This window comes from Vulpes vulpes, chromosome 12, assembly GCF_048418805.1.
Source record: "Vulpes vulpes isolate BD-2025 chromosome 12, VulVul3, whole genome shotgun sequence".
Classification (NCBI taxonomy): domain Eukaryota; kingdom Metazoa; phylum Chordata; class Mammalia; order Carnivora; family Canidae; genus Vulpes; species Vulpes vulpes.
The window spans coordinates 165068709-165092604 of NC_132791.1; the positions used below are offsets into that span (position 1 = coordinate 165068709).

Consider the following 23896-nt stretch of genomic DNA (forward strand, 5'->3'; position numbering starts at 1 on the left):
CAAAGACACGACTCGGTGTGTGCTCTGCAGCGTTGTTGCCCCTTCACGGGGTTTTGTTGTTTTTCTGGGTCACGGCGACCCACGCCGGTTTAATGTTCCTGCAGATGTGCTGTCGGGGATTGGAAACTCTGACATCAGAGGCCCATGCTGTCTGCTTTCGAATCGGGAATAAGCCACCGTTTCTGAGAAGGGGGGCCAGGACGGCCTTTGGTGACCTCACGTCTCCTGCCTGCGCCTGCTGGCAGCCCCGGTTTCTCTCCCAGGTTTTGCAAGGGAGCATAGAGTAGCTAGTAGCTACGGGCCTTCTTGCACGTGAGACTGCTGTGATTTTATTACAGCTTGGAGGCAAAGATGCCTGGGAAAAGGTCCCTAAATGCATCGGTCATCCCAGGTACCAAAAGGGAACGGAAAGCAATTACCCTCGACCTAAAATTGGAAGTGTTAAGACGATTTGAAGTGGGTGAAAAGCTCAGCCAGATCGCAAAAGCCTTAGGCCTTGCTGTCTCGACGGTAGCCACAATCCGAGATAATAAAGAAAAAATCAAAGCGAACTCACAAATAGCTACTCCCTTGAGAGCCTCTCGGTTGACACGCCATCGAAGTGCACTCATGGAGACCATGGAGCGCCTGCTGCACGTGTGGCTTGAAGACCAGAGCCAGAGGAATGTGCCCCTGAGTGTCACCATTATACAGGAGAAGGCTAAGAGTTTGTTTGATGACTTACAGCGTGAAAGAGGTGGAAGCTCTCAAACAGAAAAGTTTAGCGCAAGTAAAGGGTGGTTTGTGAGATTCAAGGAGCGCCATTGTCTGCTCCACTTCAAGATGAACAGTGCAGCTCCTGGAAACAAGGATGTATATCCAGAAATGCTGAGAAGCATCATTGAAGAAGGTGAGTACACCTCTCAGCAAGTTTTTAATGTAGATGAGACAGGGCTTTATTGGAAGAGAATGCCAGAGGGAATGTTTATTTCTATGGAAGAGAAAGCTGAGCCAGGCTTTAAATCTTCCAAAGATCGCTTGATGCTGCTTCTTGGTGGCAATGCAGCTGGGGACTTTAAGCTGAAACCCTTATTGGTGTACCACTTGGAAAATCCCAAGGCTCTGAAAGGGTACTCCAAGCCCAATTTGCCTGTGATTTGGCGCTCAAACAAAAAGGCGTGGGTGACCAGGAGCATCTTTCAGGAATGGTTCACATACTTTTTTTGCCCTGCTGTTGAAAAATACTGTGCCCAAAATAATCTCACCAATAAAGCATTGCTCATCCTAGACAATGCACCATGCCACCCAGTAAATTTGAGTGATCTGTCTGATAATGTAAGAGTGGAATACCTTCATGACAGTACAGCTGACTCAATCCAGCCCATGGGTCAAGGCATAGCCTCTACCTTCAAAGCTCATTACTTGAGAAGAACTTTTGAGCACATCCTAGAAGCAACAGATGGAGAAGATACAGCCACGATCAGGGAGTTTTGGAGTAAGTACAGTATCTTGGATGCCATAGACAACATTGCAGTAGCTTGGGAGGAGCTCAGGCCAGCAACAATGAACAGTGTGTGGAAGAAGATTTGGCCTGAGTGTGTTCAGTTCCATAGTGTTTCCCAAACAGATGACATTGCACAGCTTCAACAAAACATTGTGACCCTCGCCAAGAATGTGGCTTTTGAAGAGGTTGTAGAAGCTGATGTGGACCAGTTGCTGAGGTCCCACGAGGAAGATCTCTCAAATGAGGAGCTGATGCAACTGGAACAGGAGCCTAAAGGAGAGGAGGAGAGTGAAGATGTTCCACCTGCCCTGCGCCAACTAACCACAGGAGAGCTGTCAACAGCCTTCTCACATTTCGAGGCAGGCTTGCAAGTCCTTACCAGTAACAGCCCCAATGAGGAATGGAAAATGCAAGTTTCAAGAGCAATCAATGATGCAATAAACTGCTACAGGGAACTGTACAAGGAGAAAAAGCAGCGCTCAAAGCAACTCTATTAGCGGTGCTCAAAGCAACTCTCTTTTTCAGTGTGTGTAACCAAACATTCATCAAAATAAAGCTGGAAGTAAAAAAGATGACCTCAAGGGATGAGGCCCAGCCAAGCCTCTCTATTTCCAGGTGCTTCACATCCCTGGAAACTGTTTCTGGTATTTTCATTTTGACACTTGAGAGTATCAAATTTTGTCATTAAAATTTCGATTAAATATGTTTTAGAATATTTGCATGCAGGCATACCCAGGAAGATTTCTTTTTTTTTTTAAGATTTTATTTATTTATTCATAGAGACCCAGAGAGAGAGAGAGAGAGAGAGAGGCAGAGACACAGTCAGAGGGAGAAGCAGGCTCCATGCCCGGAGCCCGACATGGGACTCCATCCTGGGTCTCCAGGATCACACCCCAGGCTGCAGGCAGCGCCAAACCACTGCGCCACCGGGGCTGCCCGGAAAATTTCTTTAAAAGGAGAAAACTGTAAGGAGGAGACTAGCTCATCTAGACATTAAAACAAACTATAAAACTGCTGTGATTAAATCAGTGCAGTAGTCAGACCTGTAGAATAAGATAGAAAGCCCACAATATTTTTTTAGTGGTGCAAGACAACTGGTTAATCATTTAGAAAAAGGTAAAATTAGATTCATGCTTCATAGGATACATAAGAATAAACAAACAGGTCAGGGACCCAAAAGTAAACTTTGAAGCCATACAGATACTACAAAACACATAGATGAACACCTCTTTGATCTGGTTGCTGGGAAATTTTCTGACATAAAACCCAGATGAAATTTTAAAAAGTTAATCAATTTGACTGCATTAAAATGTAACAAAAGAACTTTTTCCATGGGGGAATATCACTACAAATAAGGTCAAAAGAAATTGACAAACTGGAAGAAAATATTTGCAACATCTCACAGATAATGGGCTAATACCCCAGATAGGTGAAGAGCTCTTAGGATTAAGAGAAAGGGCAGCCCAGGTGGCTCAGCGGTTTAGCGCCACCTTCAGCCAGGGCGTGATCCTGGAGACCCAGGATCAAGTCCCGCGTGGGCCTCCCTGCATGGAGTTCCCTGCTTGGAGCCTGCTTCTCTCTCTGCCCCACCCCACCCCGTCATAAATAAATAAAATCTTTTAAAAAGGATTAAGAAAAAAATACCAAGAGAAAAGGACAAAGGATATAATTCATAAATAAATACCTTAGAACCTGAAAAGATGTTCAGCCTCATTCATAATTAGAGAAATGCAAATTAAAGCTACACAGAGGGATCCCTGGATGTGATCCTGGAGTCCTGAGATCAAGTCCCACATGGGGTCCCTGCATGTGTCTTCTCCCTCTGCCTCTCTCCCTCTCTCCCTCTCTGTCATGAATAAATAAAGTATTTAAAAAAAAAAAAAAGCTACACAGATAACGTCTCACTAATGAGATTGGCAAATAATCAGAAAGTATGACTACACATTCTGTTGGTGAAGCTCTAGGGTAACAAGCACCTCATACATTGCTGATAGGAATGCAAATTGGTACAACCCTTATGGAGGGGCACTAGATACTCATAATAAAAAATAGATTCCTTTTGATCTAACAATCCAACTTTTAGGATTGTACCCTGAAGATACTCCTTCAACAAAAGAAAATACATGTGTACAGATTATTTGTTGCATCCTTGTTTGTAATTGCAAAAGTGAGGAGACAGCCTGAATATTCATCTATAGAAGAGTGTTCAAATATGAAATGGCTATTATGCACAATGGACTATATAATCTAGATGTAAATGATGATAACAGTAATAAAAGAGGAAGAACTGATGGGGAATGGTTTCCAGGGTATACTATTGAAAAAAGCAACATGCAAAAGAATAGTATGCTGCCATTTTTGTGGAAGAAAGAATGGGTAGGGGAATCCCTGGGTGGCTCAGCGGTTTAGCGCCTGCCTTTGGCCCAGGGCTTGATCCTGGAGTCCCAGGATCGAGTCCCACATCAGGCTCCCTGCATGGAGCCTGCTTCTCCCTCTGCCTGTGTCTCTGCCTCTCTCTCTCTCTCTGTGTGTCTTTCATGAATAAATAAATAAATAAAATCTTTAAAAAAAAAAAAGAAAGAATGGGGAAAAGGAAATAAGAAAATATATATGTATCTTACTCATTTTTGCAAAAAGAAACACAGGAAAGAGAAGCAAGAGACTAAAGAGATTGGTTTCCCAGTAGGGGAGAGGAGTGAAAAGGAGAAAGGAATAGGAGGAGGTGTGGAGGAAGATATTTGACAGGCCTTTTGTAAAGTTTTGTTGTCATTTTTAAGATTTTCTTTTTAAGGGGCACCTAGGTGATTCAGTTGGTTAAGTGTCTGCCTTCGGTTCCAGTCATGGTCCTGGGATCCTGGGTTTGGGCCCTGTGTCCAGTTCCCTGCTCAATAGGGAGCCTACCTCTCCCACTCCCTCTATCCCTCTCCCCCTATTGCGCTCTCTCTCAAATAAATAAATGGAGAAAATCTTAAAAAAAAAAGGCAGCCCCATGGCTCAGCAGTTTAGCACCGCCTTCAGCCCAGGGCCTGATCCTGGAGTCCCAGGATCCAGTCCCGCGTCGAGCTCCCTTCATGGAGCCTGCTCCTTCCTTTGCCTGTCTTTGCCTCTCTCTCTCTCTCTCTCTCTCTCTCTCTCTCTGTGTGTGTGTGTGTGTGTGTGTGTGTGTCTCATGAATAAATAAATCTTTAAAAAAAAGATTTTATTTTTAGGTAATCTCTACATTCAATGAGGGACTTGAACTCAAAACCCTAAGATCAGAGTCGTATGTTCTACCAACTGAGTCAGCTATGCACCCTGGCCTTTGGTAAAGTTCTGGCATTGGGAACCATGTTAATATATCACAAAAATAAAAAAGAGAAATAAGCCAAAATGGAGTATATGAATGGAACCATATTTCACAGATACCACACACCCACAGTGACAAGGAAGAAACATCGAAGTCCATTTTGACACTCGAGTTTTGATTGTATGCCCTCACGCTGACGACAAAAAAGAACACTAGACAATTATTAAAATCTAGTTAGTAAGCTGCTTTTACACAGAGGCATAGGTTAGCAATGCGGAAGGTACTTTCTGTGTGTCTAGGATTGAGCAAATATTTATGGAAATAGAGCCAGGTTTCTGTCAGGAAGGGAATTACAAATATGAAAAAGGGAAAGAACCTGTGTTGCTTTGAAGTTGGAAATATCAATGTGAACTCATGGTTTTTAAGATGTTTCTAGAGAGTCAGATACTGTTTTCTAGCTTTCTATTAAAAGGACCTAGAAGCAGTAACAGCCCACTAGTAATGAGCACACCACACGACCATATCTGGTATCTGAATACCATTCTCCACTAACAGGTATTAGGGCTCCTTGAAGAAATGGACAGTTTCAGGACTAGGACTGGGAAAGTGCAAGAGAAACCAAGAACAGTTTAGTATGCTAGAAGATAAACAGTGCTTAAAGAATGACAGGAACATGTCAAAAGGACACAGGAGACTAGTGGATCAAAGCCAGCATCTCCAGGAAAGGGACAGATGATGCACTGAGGACACAGCATCACTTTTAGGGAATTCCCACCCAAAGTACAAAGCCTGAATCCTATCAGAAAAATCCACATTCAAGGATATCCTTCAATTAGCTTGTGTTTTTTTTAAAGGTGTCCATATCATGCAACCTTCCAAATTAAAGACAGCTAAATATTCATAGCAGCTGACTGGTAAAATCTGAATAAGTTTTGTTGTAGATTCTATATCATGCCAGTGTTAATTTCCAGTCATAATTGAACTGTGGCCATGGTTCCACCGCCACCAAGTATTTAGAGGCAAAGGGACATCATCTCTGCAACTTACTGCCAAATGGTTCAGAAAAAGAAATACGCATATGTGGAGAAAGAATATAGCAAACGTGGCAAATGTTAATATTTAGGGAATCCAGGAGATGAGTAAATGGGAATGTTTTTTTTTTTAAGATTTTATTTCTTTATTCATAGAGACACAGAGAGAGAGAGAGAGGCAGAGAGAGAGGCAGAGAGAGAAGCAGGCTCCATGCAGAGAGCCTGACGTGGGACTCAATCCAGGGTCTCCAGGATCACGCCCTGGACTGCAGGTGGCACTAAACCACTGCACCACCGGGGCTGCCCAATGGGAATGTTTTTGCAATAATTCTGTAAGCCTGTATTTGTCAAAATATAAACGGTGAAAATATTATTGAATCACCTGAAAGGGAGGGAAAACATACTTCATCTTCCATCGAGTATCCAAAGTGTAGCTTTACAGTTATTTGTAGTTGGAGGTATGTGCTCAAACATGCTGGCACCAGGCCCACAAACAGCCCTCCCACATCATCCCTCCCTCCCTTCTGCTCAAACCCCAACAGAACTCTCTGGTTTCTTTAGACATAGGGTTGCAGTCTGTCAGCCTACCTGAATTGCAACCGGGTGTGGATGACGTATAAAGACACTTTCTAAAGGAGAAGATTCCTTATGTTCCCTGGGTCATGGCCTCTTTGAGATCCTGGTCACAACTGTAATCATGATTCTACAAAGAATGTACATATACAGGGGCTTGAATATAATTTAGGAGGGGGGCAGTTATAGTTCTGAAGAACATGGGAATGGTCTTGAGTTGCAGTTAGGGCCCTTTTTTGGATATAGCTTGTGAAAGAGGCTGCTAGGAGCTGAACCTGTGACTGGCATGACTAGCCAGTTTCTCAATGATTGCATTGGGTTGATGAGATAATTCTTCCACATTGAGGACTCTAGAAGACACAATTTCTGTGTACTGAGCATTCTCTGCATGCCAGGCTCAGTGCTCAATGCTTCCTAGAACCTAAACTCCCCACAGGGTATGCTTTCATCATTCATAGAAATGGAGCTGAGGGGAATCCACACACTTAGCCCTCTGTCTGATACCCAACAAGAACTCCTCCCCAAAACAGATTACATTTGACTCCACTAGATGAGGAAGACTGTGGGCTCTGCCTAAGCCTGCAACTGGTCTGCATGTCAACAAACCCTGCCTTGTCCCCAATTCACCACACAAACCAGAGTCTAGAGAACACAGATTTAATGAGACAGCGGCTGCGGCATCATTACAGCTGGATGTGCCTTGCTTCTCTTCTGTGAAGTGTTGACCATGCAAACTGGTTCTTTGGTGGGTTCTTGTGCCAGGCTGTGGACTCCAAGACCCACACATGATTTTGTTTAAAGACTGTCATTCAGAAAGGGTAGGTGGAGATATTGGGGAGGAGGAAATGGAAGTAGTTTAAAAGGGAGCTAACTCTTTGTCCAGCAGACACCAGCATATTAATGCTATCTGTGGACACAGTGATTATAACTGCAATAATGTGATGTTCATTACACAGTAAATTCGGGAATGGCCAATATCCTTATGACAGAAATGTAATGCAGTGGTGATAAATGTGCAGATCTGGAGGTGTAGGAAAAGGGCATTTGGCCCTTAAGCCCCTCTTCAGCCCTGAAGAGGAGATGGGGAAGCAGGGTGGGGACCTGTCATTGACACAACTTCACCAGTGCTTGTTCTCACTGTTACCCCAAGGCAGATGAGAACACACAGCAAGAGGCCTTTCTGATGCAGAGAAGTGAGGAGGAGGTGACACTGTCTTTATCTACCCCTTTCATCGGCCAGCAAGCTAAACTGACCTTTCTGCTGGCTGAGACCTCACCTCTTGGGCTTCCCGGTCGAAGGTAATGGATATCCAAATGGCTATGTTCCACCACCACAACCTATGTGTATCAACCATGCACATCAACAGCCAAGCACAGTCTGGGAAAGAGGACACAAGAGACTGGAAAGCCACATCCTGAAGTGTCCTCTTCCCACAGGCCTCCCCCTCAACAGCAGGGTCTCTGAAACACAAAGCATCTCTGCAAATACCGAGGCTGACTGTGGCTCCCCCAGTGAAGAGCTGTGGGTGCTCGTCTTCTGTCCAGGGATTCCATTTGTCAGCTGGTGTACAGAACCTTCCACATCCCATGCCCCATTCTTCCTGCACAGCCTCTGGGACTCCAGCCCAAAGTTCCCTTGAGCAAATATTCCCAGTGCCTGACCTCAGACTCCCAAACAAAAGACCACTGGCTGGTGGTTTCTGAGCTGTCCAGAGTCTGCCACAGGCACTGTGGCAGCAGCATGGAGTTCCTCAGGCAAATAGGCCTACTACAGAAAGCCAACCCTGTTGGCTAACCTAGAACCTCCCCAGACCCTGCTCCAAATTGGGAAAGGGCCCAGCTTCTTACAACTGGACCCCCAGCCACCTAGCCTGGAGCACCACGGTAAGCTGGCAGAGCAAAGGCAGGAACAGTGGCTGGTCCACCCAGGAGGAAGAGCTTCACAGCTCACTTCCCTCCATGTTGTACAGAACTGGACTGGCCCTGTTGGAGGAAAACCCAGAGAGAGAGGCCCTCAAGAGACAGGAACAGGGCTCTCAGGAGACAGTCATGAACAACCCTAGCCAGGGACAACTAGAAGTCCCCAAATACAAGGCTAGGGGACAGGGGCCTTCAGGTAGATCCAAACCATCCACTGTAGGTAAAACAGGCTAACGCTGGGTGTATGCAGCCAGCATTCCCAGGGCCTGTCAGCCACTCCCCCAAAGCCCTCAAGGGTTTTCAAGGTGGCCAAGGCTCCCACAGGGTTGGGTGAGAAACCTTTCCACACTTCCCTGCTTATGGAGCCCTGCAGCCTTCACAGCAGCACACTCAGGAAAGAAACAGACAAGACTTCCACAAGTCCCAACAAGTGCCTGGGAGAAGGATGATGGTCCTCATGGTGCCACGTACACCCCTCTGGCCCAGCACAGGGGACAAGTCCAGGGACTGTACCCTAGGGGTCTCCAGAACACAAGAAACACCTTGACTTTGGCAATGACCAGCAGCTTGGATGCCAGATAGGCCTGGAAGGGGTGCCTGTTGTTCTAGGCATCCACATCTGGACCAGGCTCCTGGAAGAGTGACTGCTTCCGCAAGGTGAGCCGAGCACATTTGGGACACGTGGTGGAGTTGTCATAGTAGCAGTCCCTGGGGACAGGGAGAATGGAGTCAGTCCCAGCAAGGGTCTGGGCTCTGCATGTAAATTTCTACAACTGAGCCTTCACAGGCTTCATGAGCCAGGCCCTTCTATCCCCTTTCTACAGATGGGGAAACTGAGGTAGTTTCTATCAGAGGGCAGAAACCAGGTCTGCACCCAGGTGCACCCAGGTCTGTGACCCAGTGCCTCAGTGCAGACCCCCTACAGGGTGCACAGCAGCTAGCTGGTTACCATGTGACTTCGGCTTGGAGCTCTCAGACTCTCGACCTCCGTATCTGCTTTTACCACTGCTGCATAGAAGTCTCCAGCTGAGGCACTGGGGGTGCACAGGGTCCTGGGGTCTATTATAGTTTTGAAGGGACACAACAGTACTTGACATCTGTCAGCACACACACTGCTGCTCAACAGAACCCACATTTGGAGCATTAGTTTTTGCCACAGTCCTTTCCTTGACAGCAGCCCCAGGTCTGCAACGTCCATGGTTGCTAGGACAAACAGCAAGTGCCAGACAAAAATCCACAGGGACAGAAATGGGAGGTACCCATTTGAGTCCAATGTGAGATGCCATGCAAGGCCCAGCAGGCACACACCTATTATTAGTAATTGTAATTATTAAAGAATTAAATTATTTTTTTCCAATGTACGTGTATTATTTTTCCAAACATCCACTAAGTCTTTTCGTCATAAATGCTTAAGTTGTTTGAACCTAAGTACTTAATAATAACTTTAGGTATTTCTTTTGGCCTAGGGATGTTTGAAGAAAATCTCTGAGACACTGAGGGTGCCAGGAACTAGAAAGTTTCAGAACCTCTGGCTGCTGCTACACCTCAGGGCGGGTGGAGAAGGGAAGCCGGTCAGCCTCCATGTGCACACCTGCAGCACCACCCAGCCCCATGGGTGCTTGTTCCCAGCAAAACTTCAAATTTACTCTTACACACACCAAGGTCTAAGCCCATATTAGGATCAAGGCAGCAAGGACTGACACCCAAAGGCCTCCCTCACCCTCCTTCCCTGGCAGGGAGCTCCCAGGCCTGGCCTGAGGGAGGGTGGGAGCCACACTCACCTGTGGAAGACGGCAGAGCACTCGGTGCACACAGATGTGTGGCTGTCGAACGGGAACAGTACGTCACCCTCTCTGCAGAGCTCACACACAAAGCCCTTGGCCTGACAGCGCTGGGGGTAACAGCGGAGAGTGGAGGGCAGGTCAGTGCCTGCTCCAAGGGCATCTAACGCCCTCCCTGCCCTCAGGACTGGGAGCAGAGAGATACCCCCCAGTCTGCAGCAGGGGGCACACCTCACAATCCAGCTTGATGTGCTTGGCAAAGAGTGTGTGGGTCTCCGTGAGCGAGCAGCCGAGGCGGCCTGTGTGCGCGTCCAGCAGGTCCTGGATGGAGTACATCTCATCGTTCTCCACAAAATGTTGCCGGTCCTGGAGCTGCGGGTCCCAGCAACCGTGACCCCAAACACTGGGTGAGGGCCCCTTCCACTGCCTACCCATCGTCTAGGCCTCAGGGCGCTCATGAGAGCAACAGACAGTGGCGGTCTCTATGCCTCCCATGGTGCTCCCCTAGCCACGCTGCTGCTTGGCCAGCCACCTTGCTGCTCCCAACACATTGTGCACACCCCAACTCAGCCCAGCATGCCATACCTCTTCCCAATCCTGCCCCAGTTTACCGCCTCCTTTCTCTGCTTTATCTTGCCCACATACCTCACCACCCCATTTATGCTTCTTTCCCACCTGCAGAGTGCTCCCTGAGGTGAGGATGAGGATTCCTGCCTGTTTCATTCCCTGCTCCCTAGGATCTAGAACAGTGAATACCCATGAACACTTGTTGAACAAATAAATAGGTGAGCCTTGAGAAGTGTGGTCAATCCTGCCAGGGTGGAACTGTGCCCTGTGTGTCCACTGTGTGGTCAATCCTGCCAGGGTGGAACTGTGCCCTGTGTGGAGATCCAGGTAAGGGCTCTGCAGAGTGAACCCGCTTCCCTCGGTGATGTCGTCAGAAAACACTTCTGTGAACAGAATGCCTGTGTGCTTACTGAAGACCTAGTGTCCCTTGGGACAGAGTATGGGAGACACTCTGCTAAAGCACAGCACAAGCTACAAAGTCATCGGAAAAAGACTTGGGAGCAGCGTGTCCTCACAGCTCTGACTCTCTGTTTCCCCTTTGCCCTTCCCACCCTGGATTTCCAGCTCCCACTCTGGGCCAGTGGCCTGACCTGCAGGAGCAGACGTGCCTCCATGGCCTCCTTGCAAGTAATGAAGTATGGCTTCATAAGCAGGATGTCCTGGCGCAGCTTCTACGGACAAGAGGGGCAGGTAGGCATTCTCAGCCAGGTGGCATGTCTGGATGGCCAAGGGGGCTGGCACTCCAAGTCACGAGGGGACAGGAGGTGACTTCCCATCCCCCAGGATGGTGCCAGATCTGAGAGCTCCAGCCAAGCTCCAGTTCGAACCACAGCTTCCAGGCCAATGCACCCCGAGGAGCATTTATCCTCAAACATGTGGTCCAAGAAAGAGAAAGAATGTCATATGTCTTAATAATGTTGTATGTTGATTATGTTGAAATAATCTTTTGTATATTAAAATTAACTTTACCTGCTTTTTACTTTTTTAATGTGGCTACTAGAAACTTTCAAATTGCCACTGGGCCTAGTATCATATCTTGACTGGACACTGCTCTAGTGTCTGTAACCCTAAAGACAGCTAAAGGGCCCCACTGAACCTTAGCAGGTGGCATCTCTGCTCCCAGGACACATGGGGAGAGTAGGTTCCACCCTCACCCCTGCCCTCTTCAGCCTCACCCGGATCTCTACCAGCTCCTCCACATAGTTGAACAGCAGAGGGTTGATCTCCCGGAGCCTGAGAACTGGCCGAGACACCATCAGTGCCAGGTAGCGCATGCTACAGCGGGATACCTGGGGAGACATGATGGAGTGGCACTTCCAGCACAACACACATGACCCCCCAGAACCATGCTCCCCCCCAACCTAAGGCAGGCCTGAGCACTGGCTCTCCGTCCTTGGGGCTACATCTCCCCCACCCCCCGCTCCCACACCAATTCCCCCCCAGCCTGAGTACCAGCTCTGGCCCCGTGCTCTCCTGCCCTTGCCTTGCGTGGCTCAAAGTCCCAGTTGTGCACGACTCTCGCAGGGATGACAGCCAGGTCATTCCAGTGGCAATGGCTGCAGTAGTACTGGCCCGTATAGTCACACTGCCGGGCCTCACTGGGCACGCCCCCTGGAGAAGGGACGGGTCATTACAAAGTTGAGGCTGCCTTCAGGGTCTCTGACATAATGCATAGAAAACATGGTTGGGAGGAGCCACCCATCTGGGAGGTTCCACCCTCCAGACCTGACGCAACCTCTTTTGGCCACAAGACCTGAAGCAAATCAGGACACCACGTTACCCTCAGTTTTGTCATCAGTAAACAGGACAAAATAGGACCCCCACCATAGAACTGCTGAGAGGACCCCATGAATTAAAATTACTGAATCTCTGGAAGAAGGTCTGACACGTGGCACGTAAGTGATATTGTGCAATTTTTCCTGTCTAGATGGGCTCTCTGTGACAATGGAGCCATACAGGAGGCTGAGTGTAGGCCAGCCCTGTGGGTCCTCCTAAGTGACCTGGGCTGGAACCTCTGTCGGCTTGAGTGGGAAGTGAAAAGGTGCCAGCAGCAGCAGCCTCCTGTCACTTCCCAAGAGAACAGGACACCATCCACAGGAGCCCAGCTGTCCCTCGCTGTCTGATTTATCCATTTTTCTCACACCTGCCCAAAGCCCCCTCCCTCCCCCCTCCCCCCATTCGTTCCTGGGGCACTCACGCAGAGAGATGGGTGCCCGGCACTCTGCGCAACGGTAATCTTGGCTGTCCAGCCCTGTCTCAGGGCAGATGTTCAGCTCATATTCGGCTTGGTGGCTGACTTTGGAGCGCACACAGGGCTTGGAGATAAGGTTCAAGCACTTGCTGTGACATCGGTAATAACATCCTGGAGTGGGAAGACCAACAGTGTGCCTCTCAGAGTGGGGGGCATCCTACAGCCCAGACTGACCTTCAGCTCTCCCCCAATTCCCACATTAATCTGAGAGTTTCTCCAGACCCCACTGTAGGTCTGAGAACTTCAAAGACCTCCTCAGTCCCCATCCCAAGCCTTGCCCTGGGGGTGCATGCAGGCCTTCCTCCTCAACCCCAAACTACCTGCCATTCCCACCTGGATGCCACAAGGGCATCAAACTCACTCTGTCGAAATGAAATTCTTGCTCTTCCTTAACAAGCCTACCTCCCACCTGGTGGTTTTCCCCACCTCAGACTTCAGTGACTTCATCTTTGCACCTGCCGAGACTAAACATTGCAATGTCATCTCAACCTCCCTTTCATATCTGTTTTGCACCCTTCTCACCCCATACAGCTCCACCCTGATCAGAGGGCTGTCATCCTCCCCGTGTACCTCTGCACTCCTTCCTTCATGCTCAGCTCAGCAGCCAGAGTGATTCTTTTGAAACCTAGGCATGTCCAGCATCAACTGGTGTCCCCCAGTGCACTTATCAGAAAAGCCCATGGCCACTTCTGAGCCCACCTCTACCATGCTTCTCTCAGATGAAGTGCCCCAGCCACACTTCTCTCTACCAGCTCCTCCACATAGGTCCACACTGAAGACACTGGATACACATCAGCCACAGGGCATTTGCAGAGAACTCCCCCATGGGAGCATTCTTCCCCAGATATACTCCTGGCTTAAACCCTGACTTGCAAGTTTTGCTTGAATGTCACATGATGCCTTTTCATTCCATCCTAAATCCATACCCATTACATTCCCTGACCCATGTTATTCCCTTTCCTTATTTTTCTTCAATGCACTGTATTGTCTATATTCAGTGTGCTCATTCGGAACAGTACCATCCACAGGAAGTCTCTGCAAAAATAGAAATGTTCTCTTTGCACTGTTCAATATGGTGGCCACCAGCTTCATGTAGCCATTGAGACAGCACAACTAAGGAGCTAAATAGTTATTTATTTTAACTAGTTTAAACATAAATTTGAATAGCCAGCCACATGTGGCTTGCAGCCACCATACTAGAAAGGCAAATGTGGATGTGAGCCTCATAAAGAGTCTTTTGTCCCTTGTTTTATCCCAGGTACTCCGTAATGCTCAGTAAATACTGAGTCCACTGCAGAGAATTCACCCAACCAGAAGCCAGATGAGGGAGCAGAGCTGCAAGGTCTCTGTCCTGCCCTGGGGACCAGGACTGCCCAGACAGCCGAAGCGGGCCTGGGTCTTGGCCCACCTGTGCAGGTGTACCAGGTCTGAATGAGTCCCCAGATAATGGTGTTACACTTGTCACAGGTTTGCTTGACACTCTTGCTCTTCTCCTTGTAGAAACGGTGTTCCAGGAGGACTCGGATATTGGGCTCATCTTCATTGGGGTCCTGGGGAGAGGCCCAGGGAGGGGTCACAGGTGAGCCTGTTGCAACTCCTTTCCTTTTCTTCCAGGTACCATTTATAGCAAATATTGTGAGTTTCCCCCAGTGTCACACCCCCTGTTCCCTTTAGCAACAGAACTCCCCAGGCAGGCCTGGACAATGCAGATGACAGACTCGCTTTCCCAGCACCGCACTACTGTCCTGGGCCTATGTAAAGGCCAAGGGTGTGTGAGCAGGAGTGGTGTGGCCTTCTCTCCCCTCCCAGCTTTTCTTCTGCTATGTATAGACCCAGAGGTTCCATGGGGCCATCTTGGATTCTCCATGAGGACTGGCAAAGGAACAAACACAGAGGGCCCAGGATCTGCAACACTGTGAGCTGCCGTATGAACCCTCCATCACCTGTGAGATCTCCACATGAATAAAAGCACACATGTGATTCCTTGAAGCCACTATACTTTGGGGTGTCTTTGTTACCAAAGCCTTATTCGTACCCTAATGAATATTCTACTTTCTAAATTCCCAGGGACTCATAAGTCAGTACAGGAACACAGTGGCAGCCAAGATAAAGAGTACACGCCCAAGGACTGCATCAGGTACACCTGTGGGTTTGGGCCTCCAGGATCCATTACCCTTACTATTGTCTCCTTTGTGAAATACTCAGGAAGCCACCCCGCATACACTCTAGGTCATGAGCTCAAGGTAGGACATGCCTCACTTACTTGAGCTAGTGGATGGGCATGTGCCCAGGACTGGCCAATGGAGATGAGACTCACAGAGAAAGAGCCTGCACATGGGGTAAAAGCCTACTTCTGCCTCTCCCTTTCTGGGTGCTTTCTACCTCAGCTCCTCAGCCCCTAGAATGGGAGACTTCTACATCCTCACATTGTTCCAGTGGCGTCCATGGTGAAGTAGGCCAGCACCCACCTTCAGCTCCTGGAGCTTCAGCCGGAGGTGTATGAGCCTAACTACGGCATCCTTCTGCTTCTCTGAGTGTTCAGGCAGCTCCAGAATCACCTGCTTGCATTCCTCGATAGCCTGCCGCAGCTGCTGGATGTCAGAAGCCAGGAACAGACCCTGCCCAGGTTGGCAGGTGACAGCATCAGATGGCTACTTTGCATGCTCTCCATGTGGAGGTCAACCCCACAGCAGACCTCCCCACTCCTCCCTTGCCTAGATGAAGAAACTGAAGCCCGGTGAGAGGGGACTGAGGACTTGTTCAAAGTCCAGGAAAGTTAAGAGTAAGGTAGGAACCACCCCGTACCACCTGCCCCCTGTGGACCTGTCCACTCACAGGCCTCCGAAAACCTAATTCAGGATGTTTTTCAAAATACAACTTCCTTATTTTAGAAATCCAATCACCTTTCTGGCAATGCTATTTTGCTCACTTCTACAGAGCTTCCTCTTGAAATGAAAGCTGGGGAAATGACAATTTGCCTGTCACGAAGGAGAGGAAGTGGCCTCCAGCTTGATCACAAAGCCCAGAGATGCCCGCATGCACCCACCCACCCCTAGCACCAGCAACTCATAAAGACTCAGAGCCAGGACCCAACAGAGGCCCTAGGTTCAGGATACTGCTGTCACTTGGGAAGGAAGACAGGCTCAAGTCTAAGCTGGGGAACTGAGGCTGATCTCACCCCAGGAAAGGGACAGAGCTGCCCTCGGGAGCCACCCTCCTCCTCCAAGAGACCAAGCAAAGAGGAGGTGACACGTTTACTCTTGGAGTTTGGTGTGTGGCCTGTAGGAGGGGCTCAAAAAAATTTTAATGAAAATACAAAACACAAATACAAAATGAAAAGTAAATGAGAAATACGGGCTTCTGAGTGAATCTTTTTTGATTTTGGTTACATTAGAATGTTACTATGTTTCTCTCAAGTAAAAGTTGAAGATACTTTGCACAAAACTAAAACATTTTCAAACTTTTTAAAAATAAAATTTTGGAGCCCTTTAACTAAAAAAAGAAAAAGTTTCCGTGGAACAAAAATTGAACAGATGAGAGTGATCCTGTGGAGCTGTGAGGAGGCCACTCTCCTTCCCTCACCCTGCTGCAGCTAAAGGATTTCCCAGGAGCCCCAGCTGAGGTGGACTGGTCCTGCTGCCTGAGGATAGGGTGATAAAGAAATGGCTGGCTCCTCCTGCCTTGGGGGCTCACCCAGTACCCCTCCTACCCCAGGCCCAAACCTTACCACAGGGCGGGAGAAGTGGTCCTCAGATAAGCCAAGATCCATCACTCGCTCAGTGCAGCAGAATTCTGGCTCTCCTGGGGGCAGCTCAGGCAGGGCCTCTGGAGTGGGCATAGTGTGGTAAGCAGTAAAGAGAGGAAGAAAAATCAACCCGCCTTTCCCCAGGAGTATGTTGGAGTGGGAAGGACCATAGTGGATGGGAAAAGCCTACTGGAGATGCTAAGGGGAGCCAGCCCTGCCCTGGTATCTGCCCTGTTTGCATTTGCAAAGGAACCCAGAGCCTGCACAAATAAGAGAGAGCCAGGATACCTGGGTGGCTCAGTGGTTAAGAGTCTGCCTTGGGCTCAGGGCCTGATCCCACAGTCCTGGGATCAAGTCCCACATCTGGTTCCCTGCAGGGAGCCTGCTTCTGTCTCTGCCTCCCTCACTCTGTCTCTCATGAATAAATCAATAAAATCTTTTTTTTTTATTTTTTTATTTTTTTAAATAAAATCTTTTTTTTTTAAATAAAATCTTTAAAGACAGAGAGAGAGAGAGAGATTCAAAAAGATGAGATAGAAAAAATAAATCTAAAACTAAAAATTAAAAAAATAATAAAATAAAACCAAAATTTAAAAAAAAGAAAAGAAAGAAACCAAGAAGATGAGGGCCAAGAAGATGAGCATACCCATGGTGCTATGAGAGGTCCACAGAACAGTAGTAGAGAAATATCTCAATTTCTTTCTTTTTTTTTTTTTTTTAAGATTTTATTTATTTATTTGAGAGAGAGGGCGTCTGGGTGGTTCAGTCAGTTAAATGTCTGCCTTTGGCTTGGGTCATGATCCCAGTGTCCTATAATCAAGCCCTACATCGGGCTCTCTGCTTGGCAGGGACCCTGTTTCTCCTTCTCCCTCTGCCTGTTGCTCTGTCTGCTTGTGCTTTCTTTCTCTCTCATTCTCTGTCAAATGAGTAAATAAAATCTTAAAAAGAAAGAGAGAGAGAGGGAGCATGAGCGGGGGAAGAGGGAGAGGCATAAGCTGACTCCCTACTGAGTGCAGAGCCCAACACACAGTTCCATCCCAGGACTCTGGGATCATGATCTGAGCCCAAGTCAGACACCCAACTGACTGAGCCACCCAAGCACCCCAGAAACATCCTAATTGCAAACATACCTCATGTATGCATATATGGATTCAAGGCTGCTGGGTAGTTGTGGGAAGAATTCCTGCACGCCTGTGTGGACTCTAGGAGATCTCTGCATGCACCCTGAATGCCTTCTGTTGACTCCATCTGCAGTTCTTAGAGCTCACACCCTCCTGACCTGACTGCAAGTTCTAATGGGGTGACAGAAGTAAGTAAACTACAGAACAGGCGGTTTGTGCCGAGGAGAAAAGAGAAGTGGCCAGCAAGGTATCCAGCTATTTGAGAAAGCCAGCACTGTCCATGGGAGGAATGAGGAACACAGGATGGGGGGCCCAAGTGAGGGGTCATACTGCCCACTCAGGCCTCCCCCCAGCACCCACCTTCAGAAGCGACTTCTGAGGTCTCCTCACTGGCCCTCTGCTCATGCTGCCTTGGCCCAATCTCCTTGTTGAAAGGGTTGAGGTGGGCCTGCCGGAACCGAGCCAGCTTCTCATCATATTCCATAGCATCCCACCTGCAGGGCAAGAGGAGGGCAGAGATGAGCATCCAGCTCCTAGACTCACGGCTTTCTGAGGTCCTATGGTTTCAGAGGGGATGACCAGCCTCCTTCACTTCCCCAGGAGAGTCCCAGGAGAACACCCCCACACCACAGCCACCATCCTATGCCCATCTGCAAAGCAGCTCAGCCTGTCACCCTGCCCCTCACTGGTAACATCCCTTCAGGAACAGCAGCCCACTCAGGGCACGCAGATGGAGCAAACAGAGCTAGGAGAGGGACATGACCTACCTACTACCTACTGGTCCCCCACCAGTCTGGAACCTCAGCCCCCTACCTCCCAGCACAGGGAGGCCCCAGATACCTCACTCAGCCCCAGTCCAGCCATGCCCTCCCTGCTGAGAAGGAAAGGCTTGGCTGCTCCCATGAATCAACACCTAGGACTCAGTTTCTTGCTTCCGGCCCCGACCAGAAGTGCTCCTTTTCTGTCACAGCTCCCCAAAACTATAGCCACTGAGCAGAACCATCAGTGATGACAGCCAGTGGTCAAAGTACTGGACACTCTGGAGCCAAAGCCAGGATCCGGACCTGCTCTGCCTCCTGCACTGTGGCCTTGGCCAGGGACCATCCTCCTGGTGCCCCAACAAGCTCTACATCTCTGCTGGAATGTGGAGAAGACTCCATGAATGCTCCTTAATCATCATGTAGGCCAGAATGACACCTCACTGGCCTGGATTACCACTGATGCTCTATTGGCCTGAGCCAGGGCATGGCCTCATACCTTAGGATCCCAGGAAACAGGGAATGCTTAGCTCACCACCTGGCACTTCTCTCCCCTCCCTAGAGCTCAGTGAACTACAGAACACACAGGGCGGATGGCTCCTGACAAGGAAAAAGGGGCTTTGACTGGGGCAGTGGTTTGCATCCCAGGTCCTCCCACTCAATGAACTGGACCAGATTCCTTAGCCTCTCTCCCTCCAGGGTGACATGAGTTCAGAGGACGTCAGATTTTTTTAAAGCTTTGTAGTAAGGGTCAGGTATTAGTTATGTTTTCTCTGTGCCTATTTGGTCTAAAATAATTTGTAATTATCAAAGACAATCCTATGACTCCTATCTGCACCCCTCCAAAGGAAAGAGAACTGATCCCAGATGCGACAGCCTTGACAAGAGTCATCCCCACCCCTGACCAGTGCTGGATGCTCTGCATCTGGGTAGGAGCTCCCACACTAACTGTAGGACCTGTCCTACCTGTTTGGCCTCTGTGGTGGGGATGTGGGTGGGGAGTTCCAGTCTGGCAGGACCCAGCACCCATTGACTGGCTGCTCCTGGATCACCACAGGAGAGGACAGAGGACACAGGTGCCTTGGGCTCTAGTCTCCTCTTTCTTATTACCTGGAAGCTTTGGGCCACTCACTCAGGGTGGGTGGGCCCTGAACCAGTGCCTCTCCAAATGGCACATGCCACAGTGTCCTGGGAAGGACCCCGATTATAGGATCCAGCCATGTCAGTATTCACTCACCGCCATCTTCTCCAGTGGCAACAAAGTTTCTTTGCCTAACCAGACTGTAGTCAGGCTCCTGAACCTTCTCCTAGGCCCATCTGTGCCCTTCCTGTGAAATCCAATCTTAGCAAGAACCTTGCTGTATCTGTTTAGCAAGAGACCTCCACCTTGATAACCTGGTCACCCTCAAATGTGCTGAGGGTGACATCTGATCACCCTGGCATGCCCTCCCAGAGATCTGGTTAGGTCAGTTTAGCCAGATTCCCCACCCCTGACCCCTGATGTTTCCCCCCACTGATTTTACCCTGCTCTTTGGCTATAAATTTCCACTTGCCCAAGCTGTATTCCAAGTTGAACTCAGTCCCACACTGAGGTCTCTTTTCCCCAACTGCAAGAGTCCTCAATAAAACCTGCATTTACTTTTTAAACAACTATCCAGCTGAGATAGAAAAAACAGGTCTGTTTTTTCTTCTTTGACTGAGAAAGGGGGGGGGGCTGGATTTTTGTCTTATTGCAATTTCCCTCCCTAAACTTAGATGTGGTCATACGACTATGTTAAGACCAATGGAATTTAAACAGAAAGATCGGTGGGGATTCTTCAAAGGAGGCACTGCCCCTCTTCAGCTTTTCATACTTCTTGCCACCTGGGAGGCAGATGTAATGGGTGGAGCTGTAGTAGCCACCTTGGGGTTGACATAGAAGCCCTGAGCTGCTTCACCCCAAGCTTCATTCAAGTGAGATAGAAATAAACTTCTGTTTAAACCACTATTACTAGGAGAGGGGTTTCTATCTCCTACATTCGAAACAAATCCTGACTGATCACCCCAAGAGCACTGTGGTAATAAAATGAATTGGTGCTATTCAAATCCCAGCTCTAACAGCTCCTAGCTGACATGTATGGTCTTGGGCAAATGCCTAAACCCTTCTTTGCTTTCGATTTCTCATGTTTCAAATGGGGGTAATAATTGTACCCACTGTATATGGTTATTATGAAGATTAAGTTAGTTAATGCAAAGTTCCTAGTATCATGGCCAGCACACAGTATGCATCCAATAAATATCAGGTACAGCTTACTATTAGCATTGTTACTAATGTTATTAAGAATCAGATAGCCGGGATCCCTGGGGGGCGCAGCGGTTTAGCGCCTGCCTTTGGCCCAGGGCGCGATCCTGGAGACCCAGGATCGAATCCCACATCAGGCTGCCGGTGCATGGAGCCTGCTTCTCCCTCTGCCTATGTCTCTGCCTCTCTCTCTCTCTCTCTCTGTGACTATCATAAATAAATAAAAATTAAAAAAAAAGAATCAGATAGCCATGATTTAAATTCTGGGTCTCCCAGTGATGAGCTATGTGACCCTATTCCCTTACCCACAAATAAGGGAGAATACCTACCTCCTGGGGTGGGTAGAAGGACTAAGTATGTCAGGGAAGCCCATAGCCCAGAGCTGCTGCTAAGCAAACTATAACTGTCATCACATGATGACCAGCCCAAACCCAAAGAAACTTCCCAGCATTTTAAAATATGGCCAGAGGGATCCCTGGGTGGCGCAGCGGTTTGGCGCCTGCCTTTGGCCCAGGGCGCGATCCTGGAGACCCGGGATCGAATCCCACATCAGGCTCCCGGTGCATGGAGCCTGCTTCTCCCTCTGCCTGTGTCTCTGCCCCTCTCTCTCTCTCTCTCTGTGACTATCATAAATAAATAAAAATTTAAAAAAAAAAGTAAAAAAAATAAAATAAAATAAAATATGGCCAGAGGAGGTCAAAGGGAAGAACACTTCTGCTCCTCCCAACAGCTTTCCTCTGGGCTGGACACTCCCCTGGAAAAAGCATCTTTCAGGTATTTCCTTATGGGCAGTGCCTTCCAGCTCCAGGCCTGGCACAGAGGCCATGGATGAATGAATACATGGTCATCTGACCTCTCTCAGCCTCAGCCTCTAACCTGCCAACTTGGATAATCATACTTCCTCAGGCTTCTGAGGGCAGACAAGTGGTGTCCCAACACAAAAGCCCCCGGGATGCAGCTCACAACAGCTGACTTTGATCGGCCCCCAGCTGCTCCACCAGGTCCAACTCCCAGAGAGCCCTGTGCTCAGATTCAGGCTTGGTCTCTAGGAGGAATGAAGGAAACCCACTAACCAGCCTCTGCCCTCCTCTAGAGAGGACCTTTCTCCGGCAGCGGAAATGAGGGGAGGACAAGACAACTTAGCAATGCAAGGGAACCTCAGAATAAAGCCCAAGATCTCCAGGCACTGAAAGATCCCACGCTGAAGCGCAGAAGCACTCCTGATGCACTAAACCGGCCTCCAGAGTCCTGCCTGGGGTACAGCCACCAAACAGGTTCTATTATCACCCCGGACACAATTGGAGGTCCCTAGAATTCCCCCGGGAGAGGGCAGGGGAGAAGGTACATCCTGTTCTTCATCCCTGGAAGGAGGCCTGGCCGGACCCTGCAGGGAGCAGGCGCAGGGGCACTGCCCTCTAAGAGTATTTGCCACTGAAGCCGGGCAGAGTGGCCCCGGGTCCGCGAGGAGCCACCCCTAAGAGACACCTCCCGCACTTCGCTGACAACAGGCACACCCTCCTGGGACCCTGAGCGCCCCGCTCCGCATAGGGACAGGCCCCTTGCCCCCTGGCCGGCCACTCCACAGGTGAGGACACTGAGGCCCGGCCTTCCCCGAGGGTGCACACCCGGGGAGCCGGCGCGGGCCTCGCGGACCTGCGGACAGCGCGAGCTGACGGCCGGACGCGGGGAGGGAGGGTCCTACACCTGCCCGAGCGCGGGGGCCAGCTCCGGTCAGCAGTGCCCCAGTGCCCGTGAGGCCCGGGACGTGGGCGCGCTGACCCAGCAGTCGGAACCCCGCTCCGGCGGTCGCTCCTCCCCCGCGCCCTCGGGACGGGGTGGGGGCTCCCTCCACCCCCAGCACCCCCGCCCCTCACCTGGCCCGCCCAGATCCCCCCCTCCGCCGCTCACCTGACCGCCGCCGCCCTAGCTACATTGTAACCCGCCCGCCGCCCTCGCTACATTGTATCCGGCCCGCCGCTCGCTGCTGCCGCCTGCGGCCCGGAGGCTCATGGCAAGCGGGGGGCCGGAGTCCGCGTGCCCCGCCCCGCCCCGCGCCCGGCGGCCTCCACGTCCCGCTCCGGGAAATGGGTGTCAAGGACCGCGCGGCGGGCGACTGCGTTGTCTGCATTTTCTGTAATCATAAAAGCCGTGCTTCAAACCGAAACCACAACACTTAAGAAGAAATGGTGGTATTTAATTTCTTTTTTAAAAGCCCAGTGCGGGGGGGGGGGGGGGGAAGCCCAGTGGGAGGGATCCCTGGGTGGCTCAGCGGTTTGGTGCCTGCCTTCGGCCCAGGGCGTGATCCTGGGGTCCCGGAATCGAGTCCCGCGTCGGGCTCCCGGCATGGAGCCTGCTTCTCCCTCTGCCTGTGTCTCTGCCTCTCTCTCTCTTTCTCTCTCTGTCTCTAATAAATAAATAAAATATTTAAAAATAAATAAATAAATATAAGCCCAGTGGTTGGGGGTGGTAGGAGGGGGAGAAAAGGGAAGAGGGAATCGCCGTGCAAACAGCAGCTGCTGGTGCTCAACCACGCGGCCCTACGTGGTATTCACAGCTGGTGAGGAAGGGCAGTGCTGTCACTCCATCCCATTTTACAAAGGAGGAAACTGAGGCACAGTCAGGTCAGGGGAGAATGAGTTAGGGGGACACTGGAGAAGCCTGTGTCTGAAGTAGCCAATATTATTACTGCTTTCCAGATGTGCCATGCCTCTGCTTTGTTTCTCTCTATGATCCTCGCCACTGCCTGATACCCTGTCTCATACAATTTTACTTGTCTGTCCCCGCCATCACCCCTCCTCCCACTAGAAACCAAGGGCTACAGGTAAAAGTTTTGTTTACTTTCTTCACACTTCTTGCCTAGAACAGTGCCTGCACAAAGTAAGTGCTTCCTTAAATGGACTGAAGAAGGGATAAGTCCCTGAGTCCCTGAGAGGAAGAAGGTTTCACCTGGTGGGTGGCCCACTCCACAGATGTGTGTTAGCACCAACTGTCCAACTGAATGAGTGCTGCACCAGGCTTGGCTCAGGTCCTGTGACACAGTGGTAAGAAGACAGACAAGGTCCCAGGACTCAAGGAGCCAGACTGACTATATGGAAAGAT

The 23896-nt window shown here is 49.6% G+C and overlaps 1 protein-coding gene across 8 annotated transcripts; it reads right to left on the minus strand.

Annotated features, from left to right (window-relative positions):
- Nucleotides 1-18: 18 nt before the first annotated feature.
- DEF8 (differentially expressed in FDCP 8 homolog) lies at nucleotides 19-22843 on the minus strand. 8 transcript variants are annotated; one of them, XM_072731283.1, is made up of 12 exons: nucleotides 22706-22799; nucleotides 18119-18252; nucleotides 16620-16717; nucleotides 15361-15510; nucleotides 14301-14442; nucleotides 12839-13003; nucleotides 12125-12252; nucleotides 11817-11930; nucleotides 11232-11312; nucleotides 10306-10446; nucleotides 10075-10184; nucleotides 19-1753 (listed from the first exon to the last, which is right to left on the minus strand). In XM_072731283.1, the coding sequence occupies exons 2-12, from the start codon at nucleotides 18240-18242 to the stop codon at nucleotides 1720-1722; spliced, it is 1287 nt and encodes a 428-aa protein (XP_072587384.1). In that variant the 5' UTR covers nucleotides 18243-18252; nucleotides 22706-22799; the 3' UTR covers nucleotides 19-1719. The 8 variants fall into 8 exon arrangements, with proteins under 8 accessions (XP_072587384.1, XP_072587388.1, XP_025860816.1 ...); XM_072731287.1 differs by having other exon boundaries at nucleotides 15361-15483; nucleotides 22706-22797; XM_026005031.2 differs by lacking the exon at nucleotides 19-1753 and adding an exon at nucleotides 7015-9001 and having other exon boundaries at nucleotides 22706-22843.
- Nucleotides 22844-23896: the final 1053 nt, after the last annotated feature.